This window comes from Panthera onca, chromosome C1, assembly GCF_046562875.1.
Source record: "Panthera onca isolate mPanOnc1 chromosome C1, mPanOnc1 haplotype 2, whole genome shotgun sequence".
NCBI lineage: Eukaryota > Metazoa > Chordata > Mammalia > Carnivora > Felidae > Panthera > Panthera onca.
In genome coordinates this window covers 212,470,360-212,497,886 of record NC_138346.1, presented here as the reverse complement: position 1 = coordinate 212,497,886, position 27,527 = coordinate 212,470,360, and the positions used below count along the sequence as shown (strand labels likewise).

Below are 27,527 nucleotides of genomic sequence, written 5' to 3'. Positions count from 1 at the left end.
GAATCATAGTATGTGGTCTTTTGTGGTCTGGCTTTTTACATGAAGCTAATGCTTCCGAGTTTCCTCCAAGATACTGTCTGTATTAACAGTTTGTTCCTTTTTATTGCTGGGTAGTAATCTGTCATATGGGTACAGGACAACCTGTTTATCCATTCTCCTTTTGATGGGCATTTTGATCATTTCACTAATAGTCAAAATAGGTTTTGACTGTTATGAATAAAGCCACTGTGAACATTCTTGTATGTCTTTGCTTGTACATGTGATTTCATTTCTCTTGTGAGTAAATATTTAGTAGGAAGATTGCTGTTTGATAAACGCACCTTCAGACTGATTACAAATTGAGGGCACAAAGACTGTCTGTAATACTAGTTGAACAAATGGGTGTCCTGGGATCTGGATTAAAAATGTATTCATTTTATTTTATTTATTTTATTTTATTTTATTATTTTTATTTTTATTTTTTGAGAGAGCAGGGGAGAGGGGCAGAGGGAGAGGGAGAGAGAGAATCTTAAGCAGGCTGCGTGCTCAGTGTGGAGCCTGATGTGGGCCTTGATCCCATGACCCTGAGATCACGACCCTAGCTGAAATCAAGGGTCAGATGCTCAACCGACTGAGTCACCCAGGTGCCCCTCTGCATTTTTATTTATTTTTTATTTTTTAATTATTTTTTTTTTAAATTTTTTTTTTTAACGTTTATTTATTTTTGAGACAGAGACAGAGCATGAACAGGGGACAGGCAGAGAGAGAGGGAGACACAGAATCTGAAGCAGGCTCCAGGCTCTGAGCGGTCAGCACAGAGCCCGACGCGGGGCTCGAACTCATGGACCGTGAGATCATGACCTGAGCCGAAGTCGGACGCTTAACCAACCGAGCCACCCAGGCGCCCCGCCCCTCTGCATTTTTAATAAACTCCCCGGGACAGCCAAGTGGTTCTGTGCTAGAAGGTCTGGACTCTGAGATCCTTCAGCTCTAATGAATGGGCTGCTTCCCTCCCGCCTTTCATCTGTGGAGTCTGAGGTTTTACACCCAAACCTCAGCTGCTGAGGTGACCCAGAGTTGAGACTCTGATCTGTTGGTCCCACATCAGAGGAATTTCAGCCCACGGTCACCTTAATTAGCTTAGCATTATGAGGGCTGATAATTATTATGGTAAATACACTCATTGCCATCCTGCTTCCTGCAGCTTTTGGCTTTTTATGAGCCTGAGGTCTTCTTCCTGTCTTTCTGGTGCTAATGCAAGACGATGTGCAAGATGAAGTCTGATTTGTTGACTTAGTCCTTCATTCACTTGTAGCAGTTTACCTTATTTTTTTAAAGTTTATTTATTTATTTTGAGAGAGAGATGGAGTATGCACGTGTGTGCAGGGGAGGGGCAGAGAGAGAGAGAGAGAGAGAGAGAGAGAGAGAGAGAGAGAATCCCAGGCAGGCTCAGCACCATCAGTACAGACCTCCATGCAGGGCTCAAACTCGTAAACCACGAGATCATGTCCCAAGCAGTTGATGCTTAACTAACTGAGCCATCCAGGCGCCCCCGTTTACAGCATCTTTAAATGAGTCTTTTCTGTGCAAGGCAAAGTCTAGGTGCTGAAGAGGCATCTGTGAAAAAGATAAAAATCACCGTTTTGGGGGGAACTTTTAGGGTGAAGAAAGGTAACAACCAAAAGATAGACAAATAAGGTAATTGCAAATAGCATTAAGTTCTATGAAGAAAGTACAACAGGGTAATGGTTGGAGGGAACTTTAGATAGGGCAGCCGGGAAAAATCCTCTCTGAGGTGTAATGTTTGAAGCAAGAAGGAACTGGCTCTAGGACTATCCAAAGTTGTTCTGTAATCATCAGCCACATAAAGTTATCAAGCACTTGAACTGTGGCTGGTTTGTATTGAGATGTGCCGGAAGTGTGAAACACATACCAAATTTCAAAGACTTACTATACAAAATCCATAAAGTATCTCATTAATTCACTTTTCTGTTGGCTACAGGCTGAGATGATCATATTTTGGACATATTGAATCAAATGAAATACGTTATTATTTTCACCTTTTCCTTTTTAAAAAATGTACCAACTAGTAAATTAGAAAAAATGTGACGTGGCTTGTATGTGTGGCTTGCATAATATTTCTACTGGACAGTTTGGATCTAAGGGAGAAGCATCCTAAGTAGAGAGAATCGCAAATGCAAAGGTCCTGAGGCAGGAATTGAACGCTGCCGGGGTCTGAGTGAGCCAGGGAAACAGTGGCAGAAATAGGAATGGACCAAATCCAGTAGGAGATTGGTGTTGGCTCTGTAAGGGGATGGATTTTATTTAAAAAACAAACAAACAAACAAACAAACAAACAAACTTTTTTTTAATGTTTATTTATTTTTGAGACGAAGAGAGCGCGCGAGCCCAGAGGGGCAGAGAAAGAGGGAGACACAGAATCCCAGCCTCCCAGCTGTCAGGCTGGAGCCCGAAGTGGGGAACCCATGAACCGGAAGATCACGACCTGAGCAGAAGCCGGATGCTCAACCAACTGAGCCATCCAGGCGCCCCAGGAGTTCGATTTTAATTCAAGTATAGGGGGGGGGGGGAGCCGTTTTAAGCAAGGAAGTGGCTTATTCTGAATTATGTTTTAGCAGACCCCTGTGGCTGCTGAGTGGAGCACCCGCTGTGGATGGGCCAGTGGAAGGCAGGGCGTTGTAGGAGGAAGAATCCTGCGTTCCCACACTGTCGCAGCCGGACGAATTGGTGGCCGTGTCCTCCCCTGGGACTCAGTTTCCCCCTTGTAAGACGGGGCTCATTGGGCCCTTCTCCAGCTCCAGCAGCCCATCCGCCAGCGGCCGCCCCGGCGCCAGGGGGCGCCTCCTCGATGACTCGGCGCTCGGCTGGCCAGGCGCCGGCGCGTCGCCCGCTCGATTGGTCGGGTCGGGGCGGGCCGGAGCGCCGCCGGCCAGCGCCATTGAGGAGCCGGGAGAGGAAGCGCCGCGCAGTGCCGGGCAGGGCGGGCGGCCCGGGACACCGACAGGTACTGGCCGGGGCGGGGGGCGGCGGGCAGGGCCCGGGACTGCAGGCGGGCGTGGGCCCGCTGTCGGCCGCCCCGGCTCAGCTTCGGACCTGGGGCCGGGGCCCGCTAGCGGGGAGCGCGCCGCTGGGAGCCCGGGGAGCCCGGCGTCCGGCCCTCCCGCCGCCTGAGCTCCTCCGGGGGCCCTGGGGCGTCCGCGCTCCCGACGGCCCCGAGCCCGCCGCCTTCTCGGGGACACCTGCGTCCCAGCCACCGCGGGCACCCCAGGGTCAGACGGGCTTGGGGCTGCCCGAGCTTCCCGGGACCCCGGCGTCCTCGTCCCGGGAGTCCGAGCCCCCGCCGGACCCGGCACCCTTCCCGGGGTCCCGGTAGCCTGGTGCCCTGGGATTGGGGGCGGTGTCAGCCCGCGTCTCTCCGCCTGAGCGGCGGTCCCCATGCGGGCCCCCCGTGCGCGGGCCCCCGTATGTCACGCCCGGGAACGGGGCGCGGGTCAGTTCTCCAGAGTGTTTTGGCCACCCACCAGCCTTCTGGGGTCGCGCTCTGGGATGGGGACGTCAGGCCTCTAGCCAGTCTTTACCCCCGCTCCTCGGGGTCACACCCCGACTGAATCCCTCCTCCCAGGGGCGGGACCCCAGGCTCTGGGCGCCGTCGCCTCCGCGCTTTATCTGGGAGGTGGGGTCTCTGTCCCCTGGAGCCCACGGGGTGGAAGAAGGGCTATGGGCCCCTCGCCTTCACGGGCGGCCCCATTCCTGGGGGCCCCGGGGCCTGGCAGCTGCCCCCTCTTGTCTTCTTTCTCATAGCACCCCGGCTTCCGTGGCACTCAGGCCCGGCCGGCTGGTGAGGAGCGTCCTGGTCCCTTTGCCAGTCCTACTCCCGGCTTTGGCCGCCCCTCGAGGGAGGGGCCTGGCTCAAGGTCACTCCCGGCTGTCTGTCCGCCTGTGGGCTGAGCCCTGATCCCCAGTGGCACCTGCCTCACCGATTAGGGGAGGTCAGGTGGGAGTTAGTGCCGGGCGGCTGCCTGGAAGCCCTGGTGGACCCGAGCGTGTAAACACTTTGGGATTCTAGCCAGTCTGGGGGCCCTTCCCGACACCGGATTCCTTAAGGAAATCCTTGAAGTGGCTTCCAGCCTGGTCTAGATGCTTAGCAGAGCCGATAGATGCTTTCTGGCTTGAGTCTTAATTTACTGACCAGGGCGTTTACGATGCTTCTCGCCCCATCTTTTTGGTAATCTGTGTTTTGCATTTTCCCACCTTGCGGAGGGGTGGGGGGCGGCGGGGGTAGAGTAGGGCCTGATTCCCTCTGCTGGGAGAGCATTTGTATTTGGCACTTCAGAGAGAGTTTGTTAGCATTTTAGGGGTCAATGGCAGTAACTTCAGAAATAAAGAATACTCTGATTTTGGCACCTTGCCTGTTGGAGTCTACATAGTACATAGATTAGTCAGGTTCACATTTTGTTTTCACAGATTCACTTGTTTAAAGATATAATAAATAAATGGTTTTTTTTTGTTTTTTGTTTTTTTTTGTTTTTGTTTTTTTTTTGTTTTTTTACCAGACTGGTACACATTTCTTATTTTAAAGAATTTGTTCTTGTAACCTCTTCTTTAAATACAGGTATCCAGTGATCTCTAGCAAATTCTTAGTTTTACACAAAATACGGCTTAAAAAAAAAAATCTCTGGAAAGAAACTAGCATTTCATCAGATGCTCTTTAGCTTCTGATTTATTTTCACTGTCGTTGATGGCAAATAGAAATTAATCTTGCTGGAAGAGCAAGACACTGTTGACAAATAAATTCAGTCTTTCCTGGAGGTTGAGTTAACTCTTACGGGGCCTTGTGTGTTGGGATTTTGTCGGGTGGTGGCCTTTCATTTGGGATAAGTGTATCTTTTGGCACCAAGATGAATCACCGGGGGGGTGGGGCAGAGTGCCTGGAAAGGATCCTGAAAGGGCTGGTTCCAAGTAGGACACATGTCGTAGCAAACCTGGAGTGTCCAGCATGGTGGGCTGGTATCTGATGTGCTTGGCTCAGAGCAAGATTTGGAACTCGCAGTTCTAATTGGGATCTACTAGCTGGGTGATTTTGGAGCCCATTTAGACGTTTATATCTTGGGGCGCCTGGGTGGCTTAGTCAGTTACGTTTCACACTTTGGCTCAGGTCGTGATCTCACGATTCGTGACTTTGAGCCCCTCACTGGGCTCTATGCTGACAGCTCAGAGCCCGGAGCCTGCTTTGGATTCTGTGTCTCCCTCTCTCTCTCTGCCCCTCCCCTGCTCTTTCTCTCTGTCTCTCTTTCTCGCTCTCTCAAAAATGAGTAAACATTAAAAAAAGTTAAACCTTTTATGTCTCAAGTTCCATCATGTTAACTTTTAGTCGTACTAAAAGTAACCTATATATTTTTTTGTAATACTAATAAACACGTTTATTATCATGGGCAGTAGTAGCTCAGTACTATGCTAAATACAGTAGCTGGAACCAGAGGATTTCTTGTGTTTGTGTTGCTAAGATAGTTCATTGTATCAGCAACCCAGGGTTCTGTCTGGGTACCTGTAATGCAGTTCCAGGACATTTAAGAATAGCGAGAAACCACTGCCTTCTCCCTGTCATTTATGTTGTTTTATGAATGATCTTGATGAACACATTTGCAACATGGAACTAGGGAAGGCTGACAGAGGATCGCTGCCAAATGTGAAGTTCATTGAAATCTCTCAGGGCATTTTTTGCCTTCATCTAGGAGAAGGTTCTTTAGCCTCAGCACTGTTGACATCAGGCTGGATAATTCTTTGCTGTGGGGGAGCTGTCTTGTGCGTTGTAGGATGTTTAGCTGCTTCCCTGGTCTCTACTCACAAGATCCCAACCGCAGCCCCCCGTCACGATAATCAAAAATGTCTCTAGACGTTGCCTAATTGCATTTGGACGAGAATCGCTGACCAGGACAGTCTACTTCCAAGGTGAATTCCTAAAGGCAAGCAGTTTAATGATCAGTTGCATGGAAAAGATAGACAACTTGGAGTTCTAGGTGTTTTTTGGTAAATTTGTGACTGTTCCTTGGTTTGATCCTCTGCCAACAGGGCATCTTGCAGTGCTCGTCACCCCTTTTTTTCTTAAATCTGGGCTTTGCATTCGTCCACCCTCAGGGAAGGCAGAGTAGAAAATCAGCTCAGAAAATCATCTGTTTTTTTCTGTTGATTTCCTTTTTTGTTTCCTTCATAGATTCTTCTATGACCATGAGAGAGAGAGAAATAAAGAATGATCCATGATTTTTAAACACCTTGTCTTGAGGATATAGTCATGTTGGAAGGCCTTGTAGCCTGGGTTCTCAATACCTATCTGGGGAAATACGTCAATAACCTGAACACTGATCAGCTCTCTGTTGCACTTCTGAAAGGTAAGTGTATCTCTTTTTGGTAAAGTATGCCTTTGCAGATGGCATTTCTGTTTTTTTTTAATATTCTTTTTGTTGTACTGAGAATAATAAAACATAATGCCCAAATGGCTTTGTACTAAATATGTGTTAAAGGGACTATGTTTTCTTATATGACACTGATTATTATTACAGGGTAACTTAATGTAGCTGTATTGCTATAGATTTTAGGGAACTATTAAACATATATATAAAAAAAGACTATAGTGCTGGTGACTCTGCTTTATCTCAGTTAACTTAAAAAAATATTTTTTAAATGTTTATTCATTTTTGAGAGAGAGAGAGAGAGAGAGAGAGAGAGAGAAAGAGACAGAGCGTGAGTTGGGGAGGAGCAGAGAGAGAGGGAGATACAGAATCCAAGGCAGGCTCCAGGCTCTGAGCTGTCAGCACACAGCCCAACGCTGGGCTCAAACCCAAGAGCTATGAGGTCATGACCTGAGCCAAAGTCGGACATTCAAGCAACTGAGCCACCCAAGTGCCCCAATCCCAGTTAACTTTTTAACTTTATGAAGCTTTATGGAGGTGGCCATGTAGTGACCATGGCATTGGCTTGGCTTCAAATCCTGTTGTGTTACTTATTACCTATGTGAACAAGTCATTGAAATTCTGAGCCTTGGTTTCCTTAGAACAAATGGGTGATACACCTCTCCAGTGTTGTTGTAAGGATCAAACGGAATGACATTTAAAGCTCTTATCCTGCTGTGTGTAATAGACACCTAGTCAAAGTTTTAAAATATGTTACTGTGGAGTCTTTGACAGAATTTCTGAGGTCCTGTCTTGCCTAGTAATAAAGTTCTATGAAGTTTGAGACATTTTAGCCTTTACAGGCCTATCCTCAGTAAATGCCTGTACATGATTTAATGCAGTCCAGGGATCTGGTGTGAGCATTGGAAAACCTCTTTTTTTCCCCCTTCTTTTTTTTCCCTTAAATATTTTTAAAATTTATTTTTGAGAGGGAGAGCATGAATGGGGGAGGGGCAGAGAGAGAAGGGGTCGGAGGATCCCAAGCAGGGTCTGCGCTGACAGCAGTGAGCCTGACGTGGGGCTCGAACTCATGAACATGACCTGGGCTGAGGTCGGATACTCAACTGACTGAGCCACCCAGGCGCCCCTCCCCTTCTCCTTGTTTTAATTTAAGTTCTTTGTGCTCAACTCACAATGGAACATTTGAACAATCTAGAGAGAGGAGATAAAGTGAGTCTGCAATCATGTAGCATCATAGAAAGTGGGAAGCAGATCTCAAATATGGCGGAAAGCTCACCTTCTGGGGGTGTGGGTTTTGGCCGGTGGACCGGGACAGGTTAGCGGAGATGACAGTGGTTCCTATTGTGGCATCTGAGAATAGGGTGCCAGTGGTTCACCTGTCACCAGAAGTATTGCTTTGCAGGTTTTCCTGACCCATCTGAACCAGTGAAAGGATTTTGGCAGCCACAGGCTGTGGGGACCCCCCCCCCCCCCTTCACTGGAAACTGAAGTGGGTTTTTTCTTAATCTCTAACTTCTGTCCTGACTTTTTTCCTCCCTGTCCTTAGAAGGGAGTTGCCGAGTGCAAGGTGAAAGTGACCAACCTGTCAGGGAAGAGGATGTGTTCAAAGTATGAGAGTAGTGTCGAGTTCACCTCTCTGGTCACTTACTGAAGTTCTCATACATATGCTACAAAGCTAACCATGTGGCACAGGCCAGGAAACAGTGCCGAGAAAGGGAATTGCAAACCGTAACCTTGCTAATAAAAGAGCCAGCTCTTTCAAGAGTGATGTGGTAAGAGGATGTTGGCTGAAGAAATGAATAAATAGAAATGTGTGGTATCTGATGTACTAGAGTCTATACTAATAACAGATTTCTAATCTCAGTTTTAGAATCTATTTTGTAATGACAACTATGTGTATCTCTCTGGTGCTTCAGACTGCCTTTCTATGCTTATTTCCCATTTAAAAATATTCTCTGTGCAGAATAAAAAAATACTGTTTCTTTCCTAACCGGTATTAGTGTGATGCCCCGTCCTTACAGATTCAAAGCACATCACAGTGCTTGGCTAGGAAAGTTTGGGGCATCGCAGTTATAGTTAAAGCAGTGTTTGGAGGCAGGGGTTATGGTATGGGAATAAGAATGTTATTTCAGTCCATCTGGAGATATTTAGTATGCGAGATGCTTTGGGAGATGCCAGGAAGCTGGACATAGTGATCAAGAGTATGGGTTTTGTAGCCGGACTGGTTTTGAATCCCATTTCCTCCATTTACCAGTAACTTGGGCAACTTACTCCAAGTCTTCATGAATTCTCAAATTCTTCCTGTCCGTGAATTGGAGAGAATATTAACGGTCTCATGAGGTTCTGAGGACTGGACACATTAATGTAGGTCAAGTAGCTTAGAACCGTTCTTGGCATACAGCGGGCCCTCAGTCGATGTTAGTTACCATCATCCTCCACTGTCACGATCGTCAGCCTATGATTGGCGTGGGTTGGACTTCAAGCGTGGATTGTGCACAACATACTGAAAGTAATGAAACTGTAAATAGCGTACAAGTAGTTGAAGGAGAGAGAGAGAGAATTTGTATAAGATGTTATTTGTTTAGCCACTCGGCAGACACCGTTGTGTGCCTGCTTTGGGTCTGGCTCTGTGCTAAGGGGCGATACAAAGAGCGGGGACAGGAGAAGATTCTAGGAGCTCAGGCCTAGGGGCTGGGCCTGGTCTCCCCACTCACAAGCTCCTTGTGACTGTGAGCAAGTTACTTAGGCCTCCTCTCCACCCGCTGTGCCTCTTGCCAGCTGAGATCAGGCAGATCTAGGGCGGGTTCGAGCCCTGCTGCTCAGCGGCTCTGTGAGTTTCAAGCAGATTGCGTTTCTCTAAGCCTAACGTCCCTCACGTTGAAATGGAGAAAATAATAGTATTCCTCATGTTGTGTGGATTGAATGAGGCGATGCGTATCGAGTGCTTGGCACCAGTCAGATCTCACTCAGTGGTACCTGCTATTACTGTTCCTGTTCCACGTCCGCGTCTGTGGTCCTTGCCCTTGGACATCTGCTGTCTTGCTGGGGAGACAGAAGTGATACAGCAACACAAGGTAGTAGGTAGTAACTTGTTATACCAGAGACACAGGCAGAGTGCAGTGGGGTGCCGAGGAGGGGGGTCGTCCATCCTGTTCGTAGGACCCTAGGAGGCCGTAGTGCAGGGTCTCGATAGGCGGCGTGGGACGGGTCACGACATTGCGGGTAGCATGAAGCTTGTGAGCACAGGCCGAAGGTGGAAAGCTCGCAGGGCGTGTTTGGGATGGTTTGGGGCCAGAAGACAGCAGCTGCTGGTGTCATGTCGGGGAGGCAGGACTTCGGGCCGTGGGCATATCTCTGTTTGTGACCCAGCACTTTGGCTCCCTCTCCTTTTTGTTCCTATAAGCCCTGAACCTCAGGCTGGCTTTTTTTTCTTTTTTTTTTTTTTTTTTTAATTCTTTTAATGTTTATTTGTTTTTGAGAGAGAGAGAGAGACAGCGTGAGCAGGGGAGGAGCAGAGAGAGGGAGGGAGACACAATCTGAAACAGGCTCTGAGCTGTCAGCACAGAGCCCGATGTGGGGCTCGAACTCCGGAATGGCGAGATCATGACCTAGTCTGAAGTCGGATGCTTAACCGACTCAGCCCCCCATGTGCCCCGCTCAGGCTGGCTTTTTAAGTGACGCAGAGCCGAGGAAGGAGAATTCAGTAGTCTTTGGTGATGACTGAAAAGCAGCCGGCCCCTAGATTTACCCCAGTTCTAGGGACTTTGTTTCTTGGTAGCCTAACTAAGCTGAGGAGTTTTTGAATGAGACATCCAGGAATAAGCCTGTGTGTTATCTGCCCGGAAATAAACGAACAGCGCTCTCATTTATAAAGTGCTCACCTCCTCTGGGTCCCTTGAGGGACCTTTCCCAGCAGGGCCAGTTGTGGGTACACATTTGAGTGGGTGGGGAATCAGAGAGCCTTCCGACTGGAAGGCTTCCACTGCCACCCTTTTGTCTGATTCCTTTGTTATTGACTCGCCTTGAGCGGCCCTTCTTGTTCTTTCCTTGGTCTCTTCTCCTTCCTCGACCACCTCTCCTGCCCTCTGTGCTTTAATGTTTCCCGGCGTGGACTGCCTGCAACTCCTTCCACTTCCCGCAGGTGGATAGCAGCCACCTGCCTTTGTGACAGATGTGGGTATTGAAAAACAGGGCAGATGATTCAAATCACAAATGACGCTCTTCAGAAGAAGGAGAAATGATATACTTTCCCCCTCTAAGTCAGTTTCAACTGTTGAGGAACATGTTTCATGTCCCCCTCCCCCCTTATGATCGTTTACTCCCCAAATGTGGAAATAGGGTTGCATCCGGGCTCTCGGGGTTATTAACTTCTCCTTGTGGCTAGTCTTTATTTTTAATTTACTTATTTGAGTGTGTGTGAGAAAGAGAGAGGTGGGGGGCGGGGCAGACAGGGGGAGAGAGAGAGAATCCTAAGCAGGCTCTGCACTCCGAGCTGAGCCCGACCCGGGGCTCCATCCCATGAACCATGAGATCGTGATCTGAGCCGAAATCAAGAGTTGGACACCTGACCGACCGAGCCACCCAGGCACCGCAGCTCTTTGGTTGGTCTTTAAGCTTTGTGGGGACCCACGTAGATACGTTTCTGCAAAAGTCTAAAACATGAGCTGCTTGCATTTGCTCAGCATCTGCCAAGTTGCTAGATTTGAATACTTCTTTAGAAGCCAGTTACCCACAAGTTCTGAACAGTCATTTAAAGGAAAAAATAATTGTTTCTTGTATTAGTTTGTCTTTGGCTTGCTTGCCTTTCTTCTGAGTTCTCGTACCAGTTAATGGTTGCTGGGTGGTTGTCGTCTGTACTCCCTTTTCTCAGAAATCGCCCGAGGTCGTGCAGTTTTGTAGAATGTTGCCTGTCTCCGCCCTTTAGGATGGGGCCCTGCCTCCTCTCTTCACATTCCCAGTGGCCAGCTCAGTGCCTACTACACACTGAGGAGCTACCTCTGGGAGAGCGAGAGGTCAGCCGCTCCCTCTTGACTGTGCCTCAGTCGCTTCAGAGACATCTTGGACCTCTAGGTTTAAGTCCTATAAAAGCTGGGTCTGACAAGGACCTTCAGCGGTGGTTTGTTCTTTGCTTTCTGACAGGTAATTAAGCCTGCAAGTGGAGATATGGAGGAGAACATGTGGAGCTGGTCTCTCCAGAAGGGAGTGCAGCTCCTTTTGACGACCAACTTTAACTCAGGGGCTCTCAGATGTTGTGTGCAATATACCCATTTGTTGGGGAGTGGGGGGTTTGGAGGAGCTTGTTAAAAATCACAGATTTCTTGTTTTAATCCCAGAGATGTCTGGGCAGGGGGCCCAGGAGCCTGCATTTCTTTCCAGGTGATTCAGATGTTAATGGTTCTCTGCTGAACATGCATCTAAACTCGTCTAAACTCGGGGTCTGCAACCTAGCCACTGGCCAAATCCAGACCGAGAATGTCGCTTTTATATTTTTAAAGGCTTGTAAACAACAACAACAACAACAACAACAACAACAACAGAGAGAATATACAACAGATACCATAAGGCTTGAAATATTTACTATCTGGCTTATTATAGAAAAAGATCCCAGGCTAAACCCTTCATCCTCGGGCAAGCCTTCGGCTGTCAGAGGGGGATGGTCAGGAAAGTAGTCAGATAAAGTCCATAGGCTAGTCTGGCGCTGCTCCTGGCTTTTTATAGCTGGGTGGAGATGGAAGACTTTCCCTTTAACCTGCAATGATATGCACACAGTAGGCACCTACTGCAGTTGCTGGATGAACATTTCATGATGTTGTTTTTGTTTCTTAGGTGCTGTTGAGTTGGAAAACTTGCCGTTGAAGAAAGATGCCTTGAAAGAGCTGGAATTACCGTTTGAAGTCAAAGCTGGTATGCGGACCTCTAAGGCCGAGAGAGGCGGTTTTGAGTCTTATACTGCTTGGGATGTGAAAACTGAGAGCCCTTGAGTTTGGCTCTGTTTGAGCAGGAAGAGGCAGGATAGGAAGTATAGACTGTAGATCAGTCCTAAAGTGTGGCCTTGTCTATCAGGATGACCTTGGGTGGTGGTGGGGAGGTCAGGTGTTCCCCAGGCCCATTGAATCAGAATTGGCAAGGGAGTGTCACTGAACCGGCATTTAAAAAAAAAAAAAATTTTTTTAATGTTTATTTATGTTTGAGACAACGTGAGAGACAGAGTGCAAGCAGCGGAGGGGCAGATAGAGGGAGACACCGAATCTGAAGTGGGCTCCAGGCTCTGAGCTGTCAGCTCAGAGCCTGACGCTGGGCTCGAACTCACGAGCCGTGAGATCGTGACCTGAGCCAAAGTCGGACGTTTAACCGACTGACCCGCTTAGGCGCCCCCAACCGGCATTTTTAATAAGCATCCCCAGGTGATTCTTATGTTTCTTAAAGAACTTCTAGATACAGGGAGTTCTTATTTTTGGAGAATTCTTTATATTATGGAGAGACAGTTTACTGAATGAAAGGTGGGCTTTGGAGCAGTGTGCTTGGGTGTATATTCCATATCTGCCATTCTCTGGCTATGTGACCTTGTGGAAGTTCCCTCACAACTCTGTGTGTGCCTCGTAGTCTTTAAGATGAGCGGATAATTGTTGTACCTACATCAGAGGGTTGTGGAGAGGAATACGTGAGTTAATGCATTAAAATTACTCAGAACGATGCCTGGCACACTCATAGATTTTTGCAGTTATTATAGGAGTTCTGCAGGTTTGGTAAGGAAACAAGAATGGTCATGGAATAAAAATATTCTTTGTTAGGGCACCTGGTTGGCTCATTTGGAGCGTGCAACTCTTGATCTTGGGTTTGTGAGTTCAAGCCCCACACTAGGTGTAGAGATTACTTAAAAATAAAATATATTTTTTTAATTTCTTTTTTTTTTAAGTTTATTTATTTTGAGAGAGAGAAGGGGAGGAGCAGAGAGAGAGGGAGAGAGAGAGAGAGAGAGAGAGAGAGAGAGAGAATTACAAGCAGACTCTGCACTGTCAGCATGGAGCCCGACTTGGGGCTTGAACCCATGAATCGTGAGAGCATGACCTGAGCCGAAACCAAGAGCTGGACACTCAACTGATTGAGCCACCCAGGTGCCCCTTAAAAATAAAATCTTAAAAAAAAACAAAAACAACTACATTCTTTGTTAAATGACCATGTATAAAATTAGTCCCTATTCAGACACCACTCATCATTCAATAATAGCCTGTTGATGTCATTCTTTCCCTTATTTTTGGATACTTATATTAAAATAAAATGCAAGTACAATGCAAATCAGTTGCTAGGTGAAATAAGATAGAAATCTTGTAAAAGATTTAGACTTTCTTGAAGTCAATTCAAGTGATGGGTGAACTGCCAGAATCATATGGCAAAGACCCTGACCGATTAGAATCTTAAAGAAACTCTGGAATGATGATACTGTGGATGTTTCCAAAAGAGTTATTATTTGAGTATCAAAGGATTCAGAGAGGCTCTTGGAGGAAATTGATGAGGTTTTCTCATATTTTTGCAAAAACGACCCTATTTGTATTCTGCAAAAATTAAATGAAATGTAACAGAAATTATATTTTGCTTGTCGTCTATCAAATATGCCTCTTCCTCCCAATTAATTTAGGTTAGAATTGCGACTGCACTCTAATTATTGTTAAACTCTTTGTGGTGAAAACTGGTATATGGTTTTGGTTATAATATTAACTATTAAATATACAAAACTTACTTGCAGGGTGCCTGGCTGGCTCGGTTGGTAGAGCATGTGACTCTTGATCTCAGGGTTGTGAGTTCAAGCCCCATGTTGAGTGTGGAGCCTACTTAAAAAAAAAAAAAAAGAAACCCAGAGCTCCCAATAAAGCTCCCTCCAAAATTAAAAAAAACAAAAAAAACTCACTTTCATTTTTCTAGATAAAATCCAAATTAAAATGTTTTTCATTATTTGTTGTCACATTTCTTAACTTGTTACTGGATTACACAGTCACTTGGTGTTAATGATATTTTATCTTTAACAGGTCAATCCTACTTGAATTCTAGATCTTAGAGGGAAATGATCACCTTCTGATAACATATGTTTCAGAGATACAATATTAGTTGGGCCGTGTGGATCTTTGAGAACCATTAGGACAGTTCAGATATTCTTTTGTTTTTTTTTTAAGTTTATTTATTTATTTTGAGAGAGAGTACGGGAGGGGCAGAGAGAGAAGGAGAGAGAGAATACCAAGCGGGCTCTGCATCGCCAGCACAGAGCCCAACGTGGGGCTCGAACTCATGAACCGTGAGATCGTGACCTGAGCCGAAATCGAGGGTCCGATGCTTAACCGATTGAGCCACCCAGGTGCCACCAGTTCAGATAGTTTTATGCACTGTTGTTAGTAGGACATGCCTTTTACTAATTGTCTTTAAAGAAGGCCTGTATCCTAGGAAGCTCGGCTAGACGTGGTGGGACTGGGAAAATCCTTTCACGGTCCTAGCAGGCCATTTAGTTTCGCATCAGCCTGTGTTCTCCTGAAGGATCAGAATTTGTTCTCAACAGAGTGCCACTGCAGGACCGCCCGCGCTGCAGTTGGTATGTTCAAGACCGGACATATCATAAGCCCGGTGACCCCCAAGAAGTGCTTCTCAACCAGCCAGCTAATAACCAACGAGAAATGAGTTTAGTGCTCTTAGGCTTGTGCGGGTGCTATGGGGAGAAAGACACCCCAACGTCGTTTAAGATGTAGGTTAGTTGGGGAGGAGGCACTGCGCAGAGGAGAGGTGTTGCATTTGATAGGGTGAAGTCACTGCACTTTTTCCACCTTCTAGTTTATTGGGTCTTGTTCTTACAGGTGTCAGTGTACTAACTTCTTTTTCCCACGTATGAGAACCTGCTGCCTATTTTCGTAGATTAAACAATACATTGTAAAAGTACTAATGCTTCTTACAGAAAACTGGAAGAATACAGAAAAATAGGAAGAAGTACCAACACTGTGTATCGGCATTTCACGAGATTTTGCTTTTCCCAGGCTTGATTGGGAAGGTGACTCTTCAGATTCCCTTTTACCGCCCCCACGTGGACCCTTGGGTGATCTCCATCTCCAGCCTTCACTTAATTGGAGCCCCTGAAAAGCTAGAGGATTTTGATGATGAGAAGGAGAAGCTCTTGGAGAGGGAGCGCAAGAAGGCTCTACTTCAAGCCCTGGAGGACAGATGGAAGGCAAGCCACACCCCCCTCGGCCGCCCGAGCAGCTGCGGCGAGGCACAGCATGTGAGCAGAGCATTAGACGTGGCTAACCCTCGCTCTTTCCTTTGTAGAATGAACGCCAGCGGAAGGGGGAGTCCTACTGGTATTCAGTCACTGCCTCAGTAGTTACGAGAATTGTGGAGAATATCGAAGTAAGTCCTACTGACTTTTATGAAGTATGAACACGACAGGGACTTCTCAGGCTGACGAGTGTGTGCTCCTCAGTACTTGGTTTCTCGTGGGCTTAACTGATGCGGGGTATGCGGTGCCACGGCTGACTGCTCAGGTGTGCCCTTTTATAGGCAGTGCCGGGAGGGAAACCTGAAGAGCGAGCCTCCAGCCCTGGGCAGACACAGGTTTTTCTTGCTCCGGCTCGTGCGAGTAGGAGTTTCATTTTCACTCACCTTGCACTTCACTTTGTTCTTGAGTGTCGCCCTCTTCCTTGCTACAGGATGTACCTCCTAAGAAGCCGGGTGACCTGCACCGTCGTGACTGATTCTTCTAGGGCAAATCACTTAATCTCTCTGGTCTCGGTTTCTTCCTCTGTACGATGAGAGAGGTCAGATACGTGGTTTCTAGTGGGTGGCGTAGTGAATTGCGAGCAGCCCACTGAGGTGTTTCATCTCTCACTGACGTTTCTGGTGGCAGGTTGATGAGGTGGCAGGTGCTCGGGCTGCTGGCCACATTTTCCGCTTTAATTACAATTTTGTTTTGTCCTCAAAAACTAGATCAGGGTCCACACTGATGTTCATGAATGCCATAAGAGTAAGGCTGTACTTATTACTACATCTGGGGTTTTCTTGCATTGCCAAGGTGACAGAGGCCAAAATGGCTTCAGGGTACACCACTTCCCCCAAAGATGCAGTCTGAGGTTGCTGGTTTCATAACTGTCAGAACGTTGACAAAGAGATTGGTACATTTGAGGTGAGTGCTTTGAATTGTTTTAGGCAGTTGTATTTTTAAATTTCTTTTTGGCTTTCACTAATTTTAAATAATTCATTATTTTTATTTTTAATAATAGCTTTATTGAGATTTAGTTAACATTCCATGAGGTTCATACTGAAAAAAAATTTTTTTTTTTAATGTTTGAGAGACAGAGCACGAGCAAGGAAGGGGCAGAGAGAGAGAGACAGAGAGACAGAGGGAGACACAGAATCCAAAGCAGGCTCCAGGCTCTGAGCTGTCAGCGCAGAGCCCGACGTGGGGCTTGAACTCACGACCCATGAGATCATGACCTGAGCTGGAGTTGGACGCTTAACTGACTGAGCCACCTAGGCGCCCCATAAAGTTCAGACTTTGAACACGTACACTCTAGTGTTTTTTAGTGTATTTACGAAGTGCCTAGATTACCACTCTCTAATTCCAGAACACCTTCATTACCCCAAAAAGAAACTTCATGCCCACTTAGTAGCTACTCCCATTTCTCCTCTCCCTCTAGCCCCCCTCTAATCTATCTTCTTTATGGAAATTGCCTGGTTTGGACAGCTCCTGTCCGTGTGATCGTTCATCACGTGGCCTTTTGCGTCTGGCTTCTTGCACTTGGCATAATACTTTCAAGGTTCGTCTGTGTCGTGGCATGTACCGGCACTTTATTCCTTTTTAAGACTGAATAAAGTGTTCCCGTGTATGGATTGTCAAAGATAAACGAAGCTGGATGTTAGTTAAAGCAGTGAAAACAGATTTTATCCAGTAACTACTGACAGAAGTGGCAGGAGCAGAGCTCTGTCCCAGTTTGCACAGAGGTGACTGGGCCTTTTAAAGGGAGAGTGAGGTGGGATCGGTGTCGGGGGCGGCGGGGGGGCTCAGGTGAAGAATTCTAGAAGGCCAGTGTCAGTGTGGTAAGGCCGGCTGTATCTGCTGGCTGGGCTTCTGTGCTCCCACAGAGATTGGGAGACAGGGCCTCTCCTTCCTGATGATTACGTTTCAGAGGAACGGCTTTCATGTCCTTGATGGTAGGAGATACACACACATGTCATAGCGACAGAGAAAGGATTCACAGTTGTAAGCCCTTCTGGGTCAATGCTTTTAAGAAAGGGAGGCCAGGGACCTATTGTCAGGCGTTGGCTGGAACAGACAGCCCTGAGCTTTTCCAGACGGGAACTCAGGAGGAGGCCGGCATGTCCCAGGCACGCAGCTTTAGGCTGCTAGAAACCTCCTCAAAGTGCAGGAGTTTGAATGGAGTATTCACACTGAGGGTTTTTGCGGTTTTCAGGCTATACTACATTGTGTTTATCTGCTTATCAGCTGATGGACATTTGGGTGGTTTCCACTTTTTAGCTATTGTAAATAATGCTGGTATAAACATTCGTGTATGTGGTTTTGTGTGCATATATGTTTTCAGTTTTCTTAAGTACATACCTAGGAGTAGAATTGTCGAGTCATATGGTAACTCTGTGTTCAATTTCATGAGGAACTGACAGACTGTCTTCCAAAGGGGCTGTGCTGTTTTACAATTTCACCATATAACGTATGAGCTTTTTAATTTCTCCACATCCTCCTCAACACTTGTTACTGTCTATCTTTTGATAATAACCAGACTAGTGGGTATGAGGTGGTATCTCACTGTGGTTTTGACTTGCCTTTCCTTAACGGCTCATGTTGAACATCTTTCCATGTGCTTATGGCCGCTTGTGTATCTTTTTTTGAGAAATGTCTATCCAGATCCCATTATCCATTGAAAACATTGGTTTATTTTATTTTTTTAATTATTAAAAATTTTTTAAATTTTCTTTTCTTGAGGAAGTGTGAGCCGGGGAGAGGGGCAGAGGGGGAGAGAGACAGAATCCTAAGCAGGCTCCACATTCAGTGGAGAGCTGGACGTGGGGCTTGATCCCATGACCGTGGGATCGTGGCCTGAGCCCAAATTGAACGCTCAGTTGACTGAGCCATCCAGGTGCCCTGGTTTATTTGTTTACTGTTGGGTGGCAAGTGTTCCTTGTGTATTTTGGGATTCTAGTCCCTTATTAGATGTATGATTTGCAAATATTTTCTCTCACCCTATGGGTTGTCTTTTCGCTTTCTGTTAACGATTTTTAATTCACTGAAGCAGAGTGCCTTTTCTGTAGCCCACCGGCAGGGGCAAGGGGAAGTAGACAGGTACAAAGTGTATGTGCCCTCCTGGTGTTCCCGAGTCTAGGTGCCGGGACGCTGGGGCAAGATTAAGGTATCGTAGGAGAGGGCGGGCCAGTTCTCTAGATCCAGTGGCGTTTCTTTGAATGTTTCTTTAAGGGGTCTTCTGGAATGGTGTGTGTGCCCTGAGCATTTGTGTAAACTACCTGCCGTAGTTTACTTAAATGCTCAAGGGCGGTTTGACGTCTCCCTGTGGTGTTCTACCTGCAGCACATGTCAGAGTGCATTTTCCTTTTTTCTCCCCCTTGCAGTTAAAAATCCAAGATGTCCATTTGCGCTTTGAAGATGGCGTCACCAATCCGTCCCATCCTTTTGCATTTGGCGTCTGTATTAAGAATGTGTCCATGCAGAATGCTGTGAATGAGCCTGTGAGTATGAACTGGCCTGCTAACCTGGAAGAAAGCACTGGTTTTAGGGAGTTTGGGGTCCCGCCTTCGTCGTTTCGTGTTATGTAAAGGAGGCTGCGTTCTTCCTCACCAAGCTCTTGGGCGGCTGTGCGCGCCTCTCGTCTGTGCCAACAGATTAATTTACCAAAATAGGAAAATGGCTCATTTTCTCTGACCTTTGTTACTTCGCTCATCCGTTCAACGTCGATGCGGCCCCATTTATCTTGTGCCTGAAGAAACTGAGTTCTCATACTGTGTGCACCTCTGGGGGTAAACTCTCTGTTTCACAGATTCAGCCATCCTCTGGGAATACTTGTCGGTGCCTTCCACATCTTGAACTCCATTCTCCACCTCCTTTTGGCCTCCTGGCTCATGGGCTTTACCTGCGGGGCCCCTCTGTGGTGTTTTAGGGTCACAACCAAAATTATCCCATTGTGTTCCATTGGCCCATTTTGCGTCCCTGAAACCGGCTTTTTCCCTTTATTCTCTAACATGTTAAGGAGTATTAAAACACACGAAACTAACCTCTTTTGAGCCCTTTCCCATGCCAGGCACTTTTCTTAGCGCTTCACATGATTAACCTCGTTGAATATTCAGTGCTCTTTACCACACCTCTGTCAGCCTCCTCCTACACACAGCCTAGGATGCGGAGGTGCACGGCGATGGAGTGGAAGGGCCAGGTCCTGAAGCTGCGTGGCCCAGCTGCCAAGTGGGGGTTTGCAAACTGTGGACTGGAGAGCAAAGTCCCCCCACGCCCCCTTCTTGTCTGTAAACGATTACCGGACCACTGCCACACCCGTCATTTGCACGTCGTCCAGGGCTGCCTTTGTGCTCCGGTGGGCAGAGCTGAGCAGTTACAACCGCAACTCCACGGTCCGTGAAGGCTTCTTCACGTTTGCGGTCTGGCCCTTTGTGGAAGCTTGCCGTCCCTGCTCCGGAGCGTGTGTCCTGAGCCACTGCCCTGATCTCCAGAGACCCGGGCCCCTCCCTTTGCTTCCCGTTCCCCGACTTCCATGACCAGCTGCTCACAGCACCCTGCCGGTTTCCCTCGCACGAGGTCTCACATGTGTCCCTTCCTCGCATCCTCACGGCCACCGTCTCACTTCAGGATCCTGTAAACTTTGGCCCGGGCTGATAAAATATCCCGTTGCTTCCATCCCAGGGGTAAAATATCCCCTTGCTTCCATCCCAGGCCCTTGGTTCTTTCTAAACCGGCGCTTCCCAGTCTCTTCCACATCACGGCCCACACGGAAATACAGTATTATTTGTACAGGGCGCTGGGGCAAGTGCTCGTGGCTGCTTGAGGCTGGAGGTGGTTAGGCAGATATTTCTGAAATGTAACTGGAGCCTGTAAACTTGCTCATTTCTCGATCCACTCATGATTCGTTTTCTCTAGCACACCGAAGGGGAAGGCTCTACTTTGCAGTGTTGCCAGCGTTCTGTTTCTGAACAGAACAGATACCTAAGCCTGGTGCATGCCTACCTCAAAACCCTCCATGGCTCCATGGCTCCTCGAGTGTGAAGTCCAGACTCCTTAGTACGGCATCCGCTTCCTTTCCTTGTGTATTCGTTTCCTAGGGCCGCCTTCACAAATTACCATGAACAAAATGGCTTATAACGACAGAAATTTATTCTCTTTAATCCTGGAGGCCTGAAGTCCGGAATCAAGGTGTTTGCCGGGTCGGTTCCATCTGGAGGCTCTGGGAGAAACTGCCCCTCCTTGCTTCTGATGGTTAACCTCGGCGTTCCGTGGCTTGTGGGTGCGTCACTCCATCCCTGCCTCTGTCGTGTGGTCTTCCTCCCCCGTGTGTCTGCCTTCTCTTCTCAGAAGGGCATCGGTCATTAGATGAGGGCCCACCCTCGTCTGGTATGACCTCGTTTTAATTTGATTACATCAGTAAAGACCCTATTTCCAAATAATGTCCCATTCACAGGTTCCAGGAGGACATGAAGTTTTGGGGGGAGGGAAACCACTTAACCCAGCACGCCTGGGTATTGTCAGCACTTAGCACCCCACTCCACATATGTGTTCGTGCCTGTGTATCAGTGCTGCCCCCACATCGAGAGGACAGCGCTCCCATCACACACGTAGTCCCCATCCTCTGAAGATATCATGCCTTTCGTACGGTGGACCTTGCACTCTGACACGTGTCCCCGTCCTTCCCTCCTGCCCTGTGCTAGAAACATACCCGTCCTTTGATGCTTATTTACCCGGTGACATTTTCGCTTTTGTTTGCTTAGAGCATCTTCTCTATTCTTCTGCTTTCCCTCTGCTTGATTAAAATTGTGCCATGCCTGTCTCCCTAGTTAGCTAGATTTGGAAAACCATAAGAGCAAAACCCATGTTTTAATTCAGTTTTGTATCCCCAGCACCTTGCCAAGTGCCTGACACATGCTTCCTCAGAAGTGGTTTGTTGAATGAGTGAATGGAGTTTGTGAATGAAGAGTCATCTTATTTTCTTCCCTGTTTTACCCCAGGTACAGAAGTTAATGCGGAAAAAACAACTAGATGTGGCAGAGTTTAGCATCTATTGGGATGTCGATTGCACTTTATTGGGGGATTTGCCTCAGGTGGAGTTACAGGTATGACTCTGGCAGAAGGCTTTATTGGAACACAGCACCGGAGTGTGGGGTCCCTGCCACGCCGGTGTTTGTTCTCTGTGGCTGTGGTCCTCATCCCATCCCACTCTTCGTCCATCGGCATCCATGCTCAAGTGGGTTTGCTTGAGGAACTTGGTATGCATGTAATGCTGAACAATATGTAGTCTTTGGGGTATGTTTCACATTTATATTGCATTGTAGATTTCTTTTTTTCCACTTAAAGCTGTGTTTTTAAGATCGATCAAGATTGCTGTTCATATTTCTAGTTCATTGCCTCTGACCACTGCACAGTATTCCACGGTAGGCGTCTAACATGTTATAGTTATCTAGTCTTTAAGCCATCACAAACTTGACCTCCAGATTTTCATTTTATTTTTTATTTATTTGTGGGGTTTTTTGACATCCAGATTTTATTTTAATTTTTTCAGTTTATTTTGAGAGAGAGTAAGAGACAGTGAGTGAGCTGGGGAAGGACAGAGAATCCCAAGCAGGCTATGCACTGCTGGCACAGAGCCTGATGTGGGGTTTCACCCCATGAACCTTGACATTATGACCTGAGCTGAGATCAAGAGTCGGACGTTCAACAACCGTCTGGGTTACCCAGGCGCCCCTTGACATCCAGATTTTAAGTGAACGAAGCACCAGATGTGATTCTCAAAGAAGAGCTTTCTTATATAAATGTTGAAACTTGCCCTTTGGTGGTATTCTTTTAAGAAATACTTAGAGAGTCATTAAAAACATGGGACATAAAGTATTACTGTTTGTGAAGGATAGAAAAAATTCCGAGTTTAATCTTCAGTAAAGAAATCATAGGTGGTTTAAGTGGAATGGAGAAAAAGGACTCGTGTTTTCCCCTCACCCAAGGTTTTCTTTGGCTTGCATGCTGTTGTACAGAATGGCTTTGTTTTGCTAATTCAATTAAATAAGTACTGTGCATCCATACAGTAGAGCCATTTACAGCTATAAAAAATAAGAACAAAGATCTTTATGATGAATATAGAATTGTCTCTAAGAGTTAGTGTTAAGTTTACAAAATTGAGGTAAAACAGCATATGTACCATTTGTATGAGAATAGTTAAAAAGCCAGAAAACCATTGAGTTCTCTGAACATACACAGAATACCTCTGGTGGGATACATAAGAAACTGGTGTTATTGGTTGCTTCTGGGGAGAATAATTGGGTGGTTAGTGGATGGAGTCGGAAGGAGAGATTTCACCTTTTATTTGTCTTTCAGTTTTGAACCTTGTGAACATTTTACCTAATCAGAAATACAGATACATTTTTAAAGAAATGCTGGAGAACTTTATGGGGTGCCTGGGTGGCTCAGTTGGTTAAGTGTCTGACTCTTGATTTCGGCCCAGGTCATGATCTCAAGGTTTGTGAGTTTGAGACTTGCGTGCTGTGAGCGAGGAGCCTGCTCGGGATTCTCTGTCTTCCTCTCTCTCTGCCCCTCCCCTGCTCTCTCTTTTTCTCTCTCTCTCAAAATAAATAAACTTTAGGAGAAATGCTAGAGAGCGTTAGGTTCCCTGTTTTATCTTGATTTTGGATTCTGAGGTAATATCCCCTAGATTAGATAACTACCAGCATGTAACTTGATCCTGAAAACATTTGCTGTAATGACAGACGTTCTTGTCACACCCAGGAGGCCATGGACAAGAGCATGGAGAGTCGCGATCATCACTACATCCTGGAACCTGTGTGTGCATCTGCTCTTTTGAAGAGAAATTGCTCCAAAGAACCTCTGAGGTCACGACACACCCCCCGCATTGAATGTGATATTCATCTGGAGACCATCCCCTTGAAACTGTCTCAGGTACTCTCTTTCTTCCCAGTGGTTTATATTCTCCCTGTTGGACCGGTAACTGGGGCGAAAGAAGCACTTTGATAGAAGGGTCTCGATACTTCACAGCCCGTAGTGGGAAAGGAAGTGCACATGAGCCCATGGCTGTCTCCTGGGGTGCAAGATCCTGCCGTGTGTTACATGGTTGGATCGGGTTGCCCTCAGGTTAGTTTTGATTTGGCGTTGAAGTGCTGAACTGAGAGTCTGAGTGACGGAGTACATCTGAATACCTCACTGTTCGCGGTCAGAGACCATTGCCACCTGATGCGGATATGTGGTCTCCAGTTTGCACTGGATTTCAGTTCAGCGGCTTGACCAATACGAATTGTTCTTGGTAGAGAGATGTCTTAACTGAGTAAACGAAACACATCAGTTCTAACCTACTGATCTCTTAACCTCTGACGAAAAGCTGCAACACCGGCAAATCATGGAATTCCTCAAGGAGCTGGAACGGAAGGAGAGGCAGGTGAAGTTCCGGAAGTGGAAACCTAGAGTGGCTGTATCGGAGAAGTAAGGACCTATCAATTACATGTCGTATGTGACATGCGTGTTACAGAATGCTTTTTTGTTTGAGGAGATGAGGAGCTAAAAACACGGTCGATTTTTCTGGCTGTTCCCGTGCCATTTCTGTTGTTGACCTATGCTGGTGTTGTTGTCATACATGTAGTTGGTGTCATGGGTTTACCGTCAGATGGAGTGCGGTGGAGTTAAGATCCTCTGCGCCTCGCTGAACAAGTAGGCTGGCGTTGCTCGGGTGGGGTCTGACTGTGTAGGAAACACTTTGTAGTGGTCTTTGAACCTTCCTCCCTCTGTCTGTTCTCCCGTGTTGTTAGGGCAGCATTTATGTAGCGCACTTTTTAACTTCTGTGGCAAAAAGGAGTCTTTTCCTGTTGTAGTGATAAACGTGACCAGTCCAATATATTAAAATTAAAAAAAAAAAAATTTTTTTTAACTTTGTTCATTTTTGAGAGACAGAGCATGAGTGGGGAAGGGGCAGAGAGAGAGGGAGACACAGAATCTGAAGCAGGCTCCAGGCTCTGAGCTGTCAGCACAGAGCCCCAGCGGGGCTCGAACTCACGAACTGCGAGATCATGACCGGAGCCTAAGTCGGACGCTCAACCGACTGCGCCACCCAGACGCCCCTAAAACTTTTAAAAGATCCCGTGTATTTCCATGTCTTTCCTGAAGTGTGCCATATAAACTCTTTAGTATCCAAATCCTTGCTGATCATCTTAAGATGGTCTTTACCTTGCGGTCACCAGTTGATTATCCGTCAGTGGATGGGACTTACGTTATGGGTAATTGAGACCAATCGAGTATTATATTACAATTGATGTGTGGGTTGAGAATCTATTCTTTGATGTTCTTTGCCAGCAGATGGATTTTCGCCACATGTTGGGTTTAGCCTAATGTTAAAATGAGCTGCAGGCATAAAGTGCTGGCTGAGGAGAGAACAGAGATTTCAGAAGAGGAAGGAATAGGATTATGTGGGTTGCCCTGGGTTGATGGCATTTTAGTTGCTTTTATTGTAAGAAGTAACTAACATTGTTATGCAACACCTCAGCTGCCGAGAATGGTGGTATTTCGCTTTGAATGCTAACCTGAATGAGATCAGAGAGGAGAGGAAGCGCTGTACCTGGGACTTCTTGTTACACCGCGCCCGCGACGCTGTGTCTTACACCGACAAATACTTCAGCAAGCTGAAAGGAGGCTTGCTGCCTGCGGACGACAAGGTGAGGGGGCTGTTGTCCTGCATGTCATGTCTTCATTCAGAGGATAAAAACATCTCTCAAAAGCTGAAGAGAATGGAATCTTTGAGGAAATAGAGTCCCTGGCAAACGACTGTAATTTTAGAGGGTAGAGTTGGTTTTACTAGGTGAAAACTTCTTGCAAGGCCCTGGCCCTGCCTTGGCCAGAAACATCCTCCACCTTCTGTTGCTGGAGGAGAGCCAGACCACGGTGGGGGAGGAATAAAGGTGGCCATGGTCCTGCCACGCCTTCGTGTCACTCCCCTCCTCCCCTGGCTGCCTGTGTAGGACCCATCTCATCACCTGTGTCTCTTCAAAGCCTGGTCCTCATCAGTATTCTTTTCCTCCAGAGTCTCTGACTAATCCCTGTAGACTTTGGCCTATATTTTCCCCAATCCCAGTTGACTTCATTGACCGTAGGTTTTTTGAGGTAGAGGCTAGGTGGAGGGGGTGAAGCAGGAGGTGAAGGCAAGGTCACCGTAGGGCTGGACGCCCTTAGAACCACTGTCCCTGGAGTCCTGGCCTGGGACTCCACTGCACTGCTTTAGTCTGTCTGCCTCTGTCTCCTTGGGGAAGGGAGTGGGGATTGTTCTGTTCCTCGATTTGTCTTGGGTTTATGAGCAGCAGTTTTTGCGATAGCAATTTAGACTGTGTCCAGTATTTTGGCACAGGTACTGTGTTTCAATGAACTGTTCTTTAGTAAACACTTCCAAGTTTCCCTTCGGCACCCGTCTCAGTCAGCTCGGACTGCTATCACTAAATACCACAGACCGAGGGCCTTAAACAGCAGCTGTGTATCTCACAGTTCTGGAGGCTGCGAAGTCCAAGATCAAGGTGCCAGTAGGGCTGGGTTCTGGCAAGAGTCTCCTTGGGACTTGTAGACGGTTGCCTTCTCACTGTGTGCTCACGTGGCCTTTCTTGGGTGGAGAGAGATCTGTCTTCCTTTTCCTATAAGGGCACTAAACCGAATTATCTTCCAAAGGCCCCACCTTCAAATCCCATCACACTGGGGGTTATGTCTCCAACATTTGAATTTTGGGGGTCGCAGACATTCAGCCCGTAACAGCGACCCAGTGTGTGGTCACCAGTGGCAGTGCTGAGCCACTCGGTGCTCTGTGTCTCCTGCCGCCTCCCTGAGGCGTGACCCACTCACTTGGTTAATGCCTTTTCCACCAGAGTCAGGCATGGTTACTGACATAGGAACCTTATGAAAAGGTTGGAATAAACCAGACATTTCGTTTTGGATGGTTATCTTAAAGGCACAGGCAAAGACATGGAGGGAGAGAGAAGTATAAACTCACAGTGAGGGGAGAAAGTAAACATAATGTCCTTTTTCTTTAAAAAAAAAATTTTTTTTTAAATGTTTATTTATTTTTGAGAGAGATAGAGAGAGAGAGAGAGAGAGAGAGAGACAGAGCATGAGTGGGGAAGGGGCAGAGAGAGAGGGAGACACAGACCCCAAAGCAGGCTCCAGGCTCTGAGCTGTCAATACAGAGCCTGATGTGGGGCTCGAACTCATGAACTGCAAGATCATGCCCCGAGCCGAAGTTGGACTCCATCCAGGCGTCTCTTAATCTTCTTTTTCTTTTTTTCTTTTTTTTTTTTTTTTCAACGTTTATTTATTTTTGGGACAGAGAGAGACAGAGCATGAACGGGGGAGGGGCAGAGAGAGAGGGAGACACAGAATCGGAAACAGGCTCCAGGCTCCGAGCCATCAGCCCAGAGCCTGACGCGGGGCTCGAACTCACGGACCGTGAGATCGTGACCTGGATGAAGTCGGACGCCTACCCGACTGCGCCACCCAGGCGCCCCTTAATCTTCTTTTTCTTGATGTTAGAGTGTAAGAAACAGTTTAGGACAGTTAATTCTGCTTTCTTTTTTATCCTTGTACGTAGCTGGCCACCACTGTTCTTTCCTAACTGGCAGGAAGCATGTTAAGATGAGCACGTCCTTGCTGATGTCCCACATGACACGTACAGGAACTGTTTACACCGCACACTTACGGTGTAAACGTGGTCCTCAGTTTCCTCATCTGAAGTGGGAGGGATACCAAATAGCCCCCTACTTTGAGTAACGGAGGTCACGCGCATGAAAACACTTTGGCGCCTCTGTCCGGACCGTGCACGCGGTAGTGTAGCGGCACCTACGCTTCAGTTACTCCTTTTCTTTTTTTAATTTTTTTTA

The 27,527-nt window shown here is 47.0% G+C and overlaps 1 protein-coding gene across 10 annotated transcripts in view; it reads left to right on the top strand.

The window, feature by feature from the left end:
- The first annotated feature begins 2,882 nt into the window (after positions 1-2,882).
- Positions 2,883-27,527, top strand: part of VPS13D (vacuolar protein sorting 13 homolog D) — a 257,776-nt gene continuing 233,131 nt past the window's right edge. For 8 of the 10 annotated variants that reach the window (XM_078452393.2, XM_078452389.2, XM_078452388.2 and 5 more), the window contains exons 1-10: positions 2,883-3,004; positions 6,212-6,386; positions 12,234-12,311; positions 15,422-15,612; positions 15,711-15,791; positions 19,020-19,136; positions 21,633-21,737; positions 23,398-23,568; positions 24,005-24,105; positions 25,160-25,328. In XM_078452393.2, coding sequence (XP_078308519.2) covers positions 6,290-6,386; positions 12,234-12,311; positions 15,422-15,612; positions 15,711-15,791; positions 19,020-19,136; positions 21,633-21,737; positions 23,398-23,568; positions 24,005-24,105; positions 25,160-25,328 — 1,110 coding nt within the window. In that variant the 5' untranslated portion in view covers positions 2,883-3,004; positions 6,212-6,289. Of the gene's footprint in view, positions 3,005-5,446; positions 5,950-6,211; positions 6,387-12,233; positions 12,312-15,421; positions 15,613-15,710; positions 15,792-19,019; positions 19,137-21,524; positions 21,738-23,397; positions 23,569-24,004; positions 24,106-25,159; positions 25,329-27,527 lie in introns of those variants that run through there. The other 2 variants (XM_078452386.2, XM_078452395.2) reach the window with 2 other exon arrangements.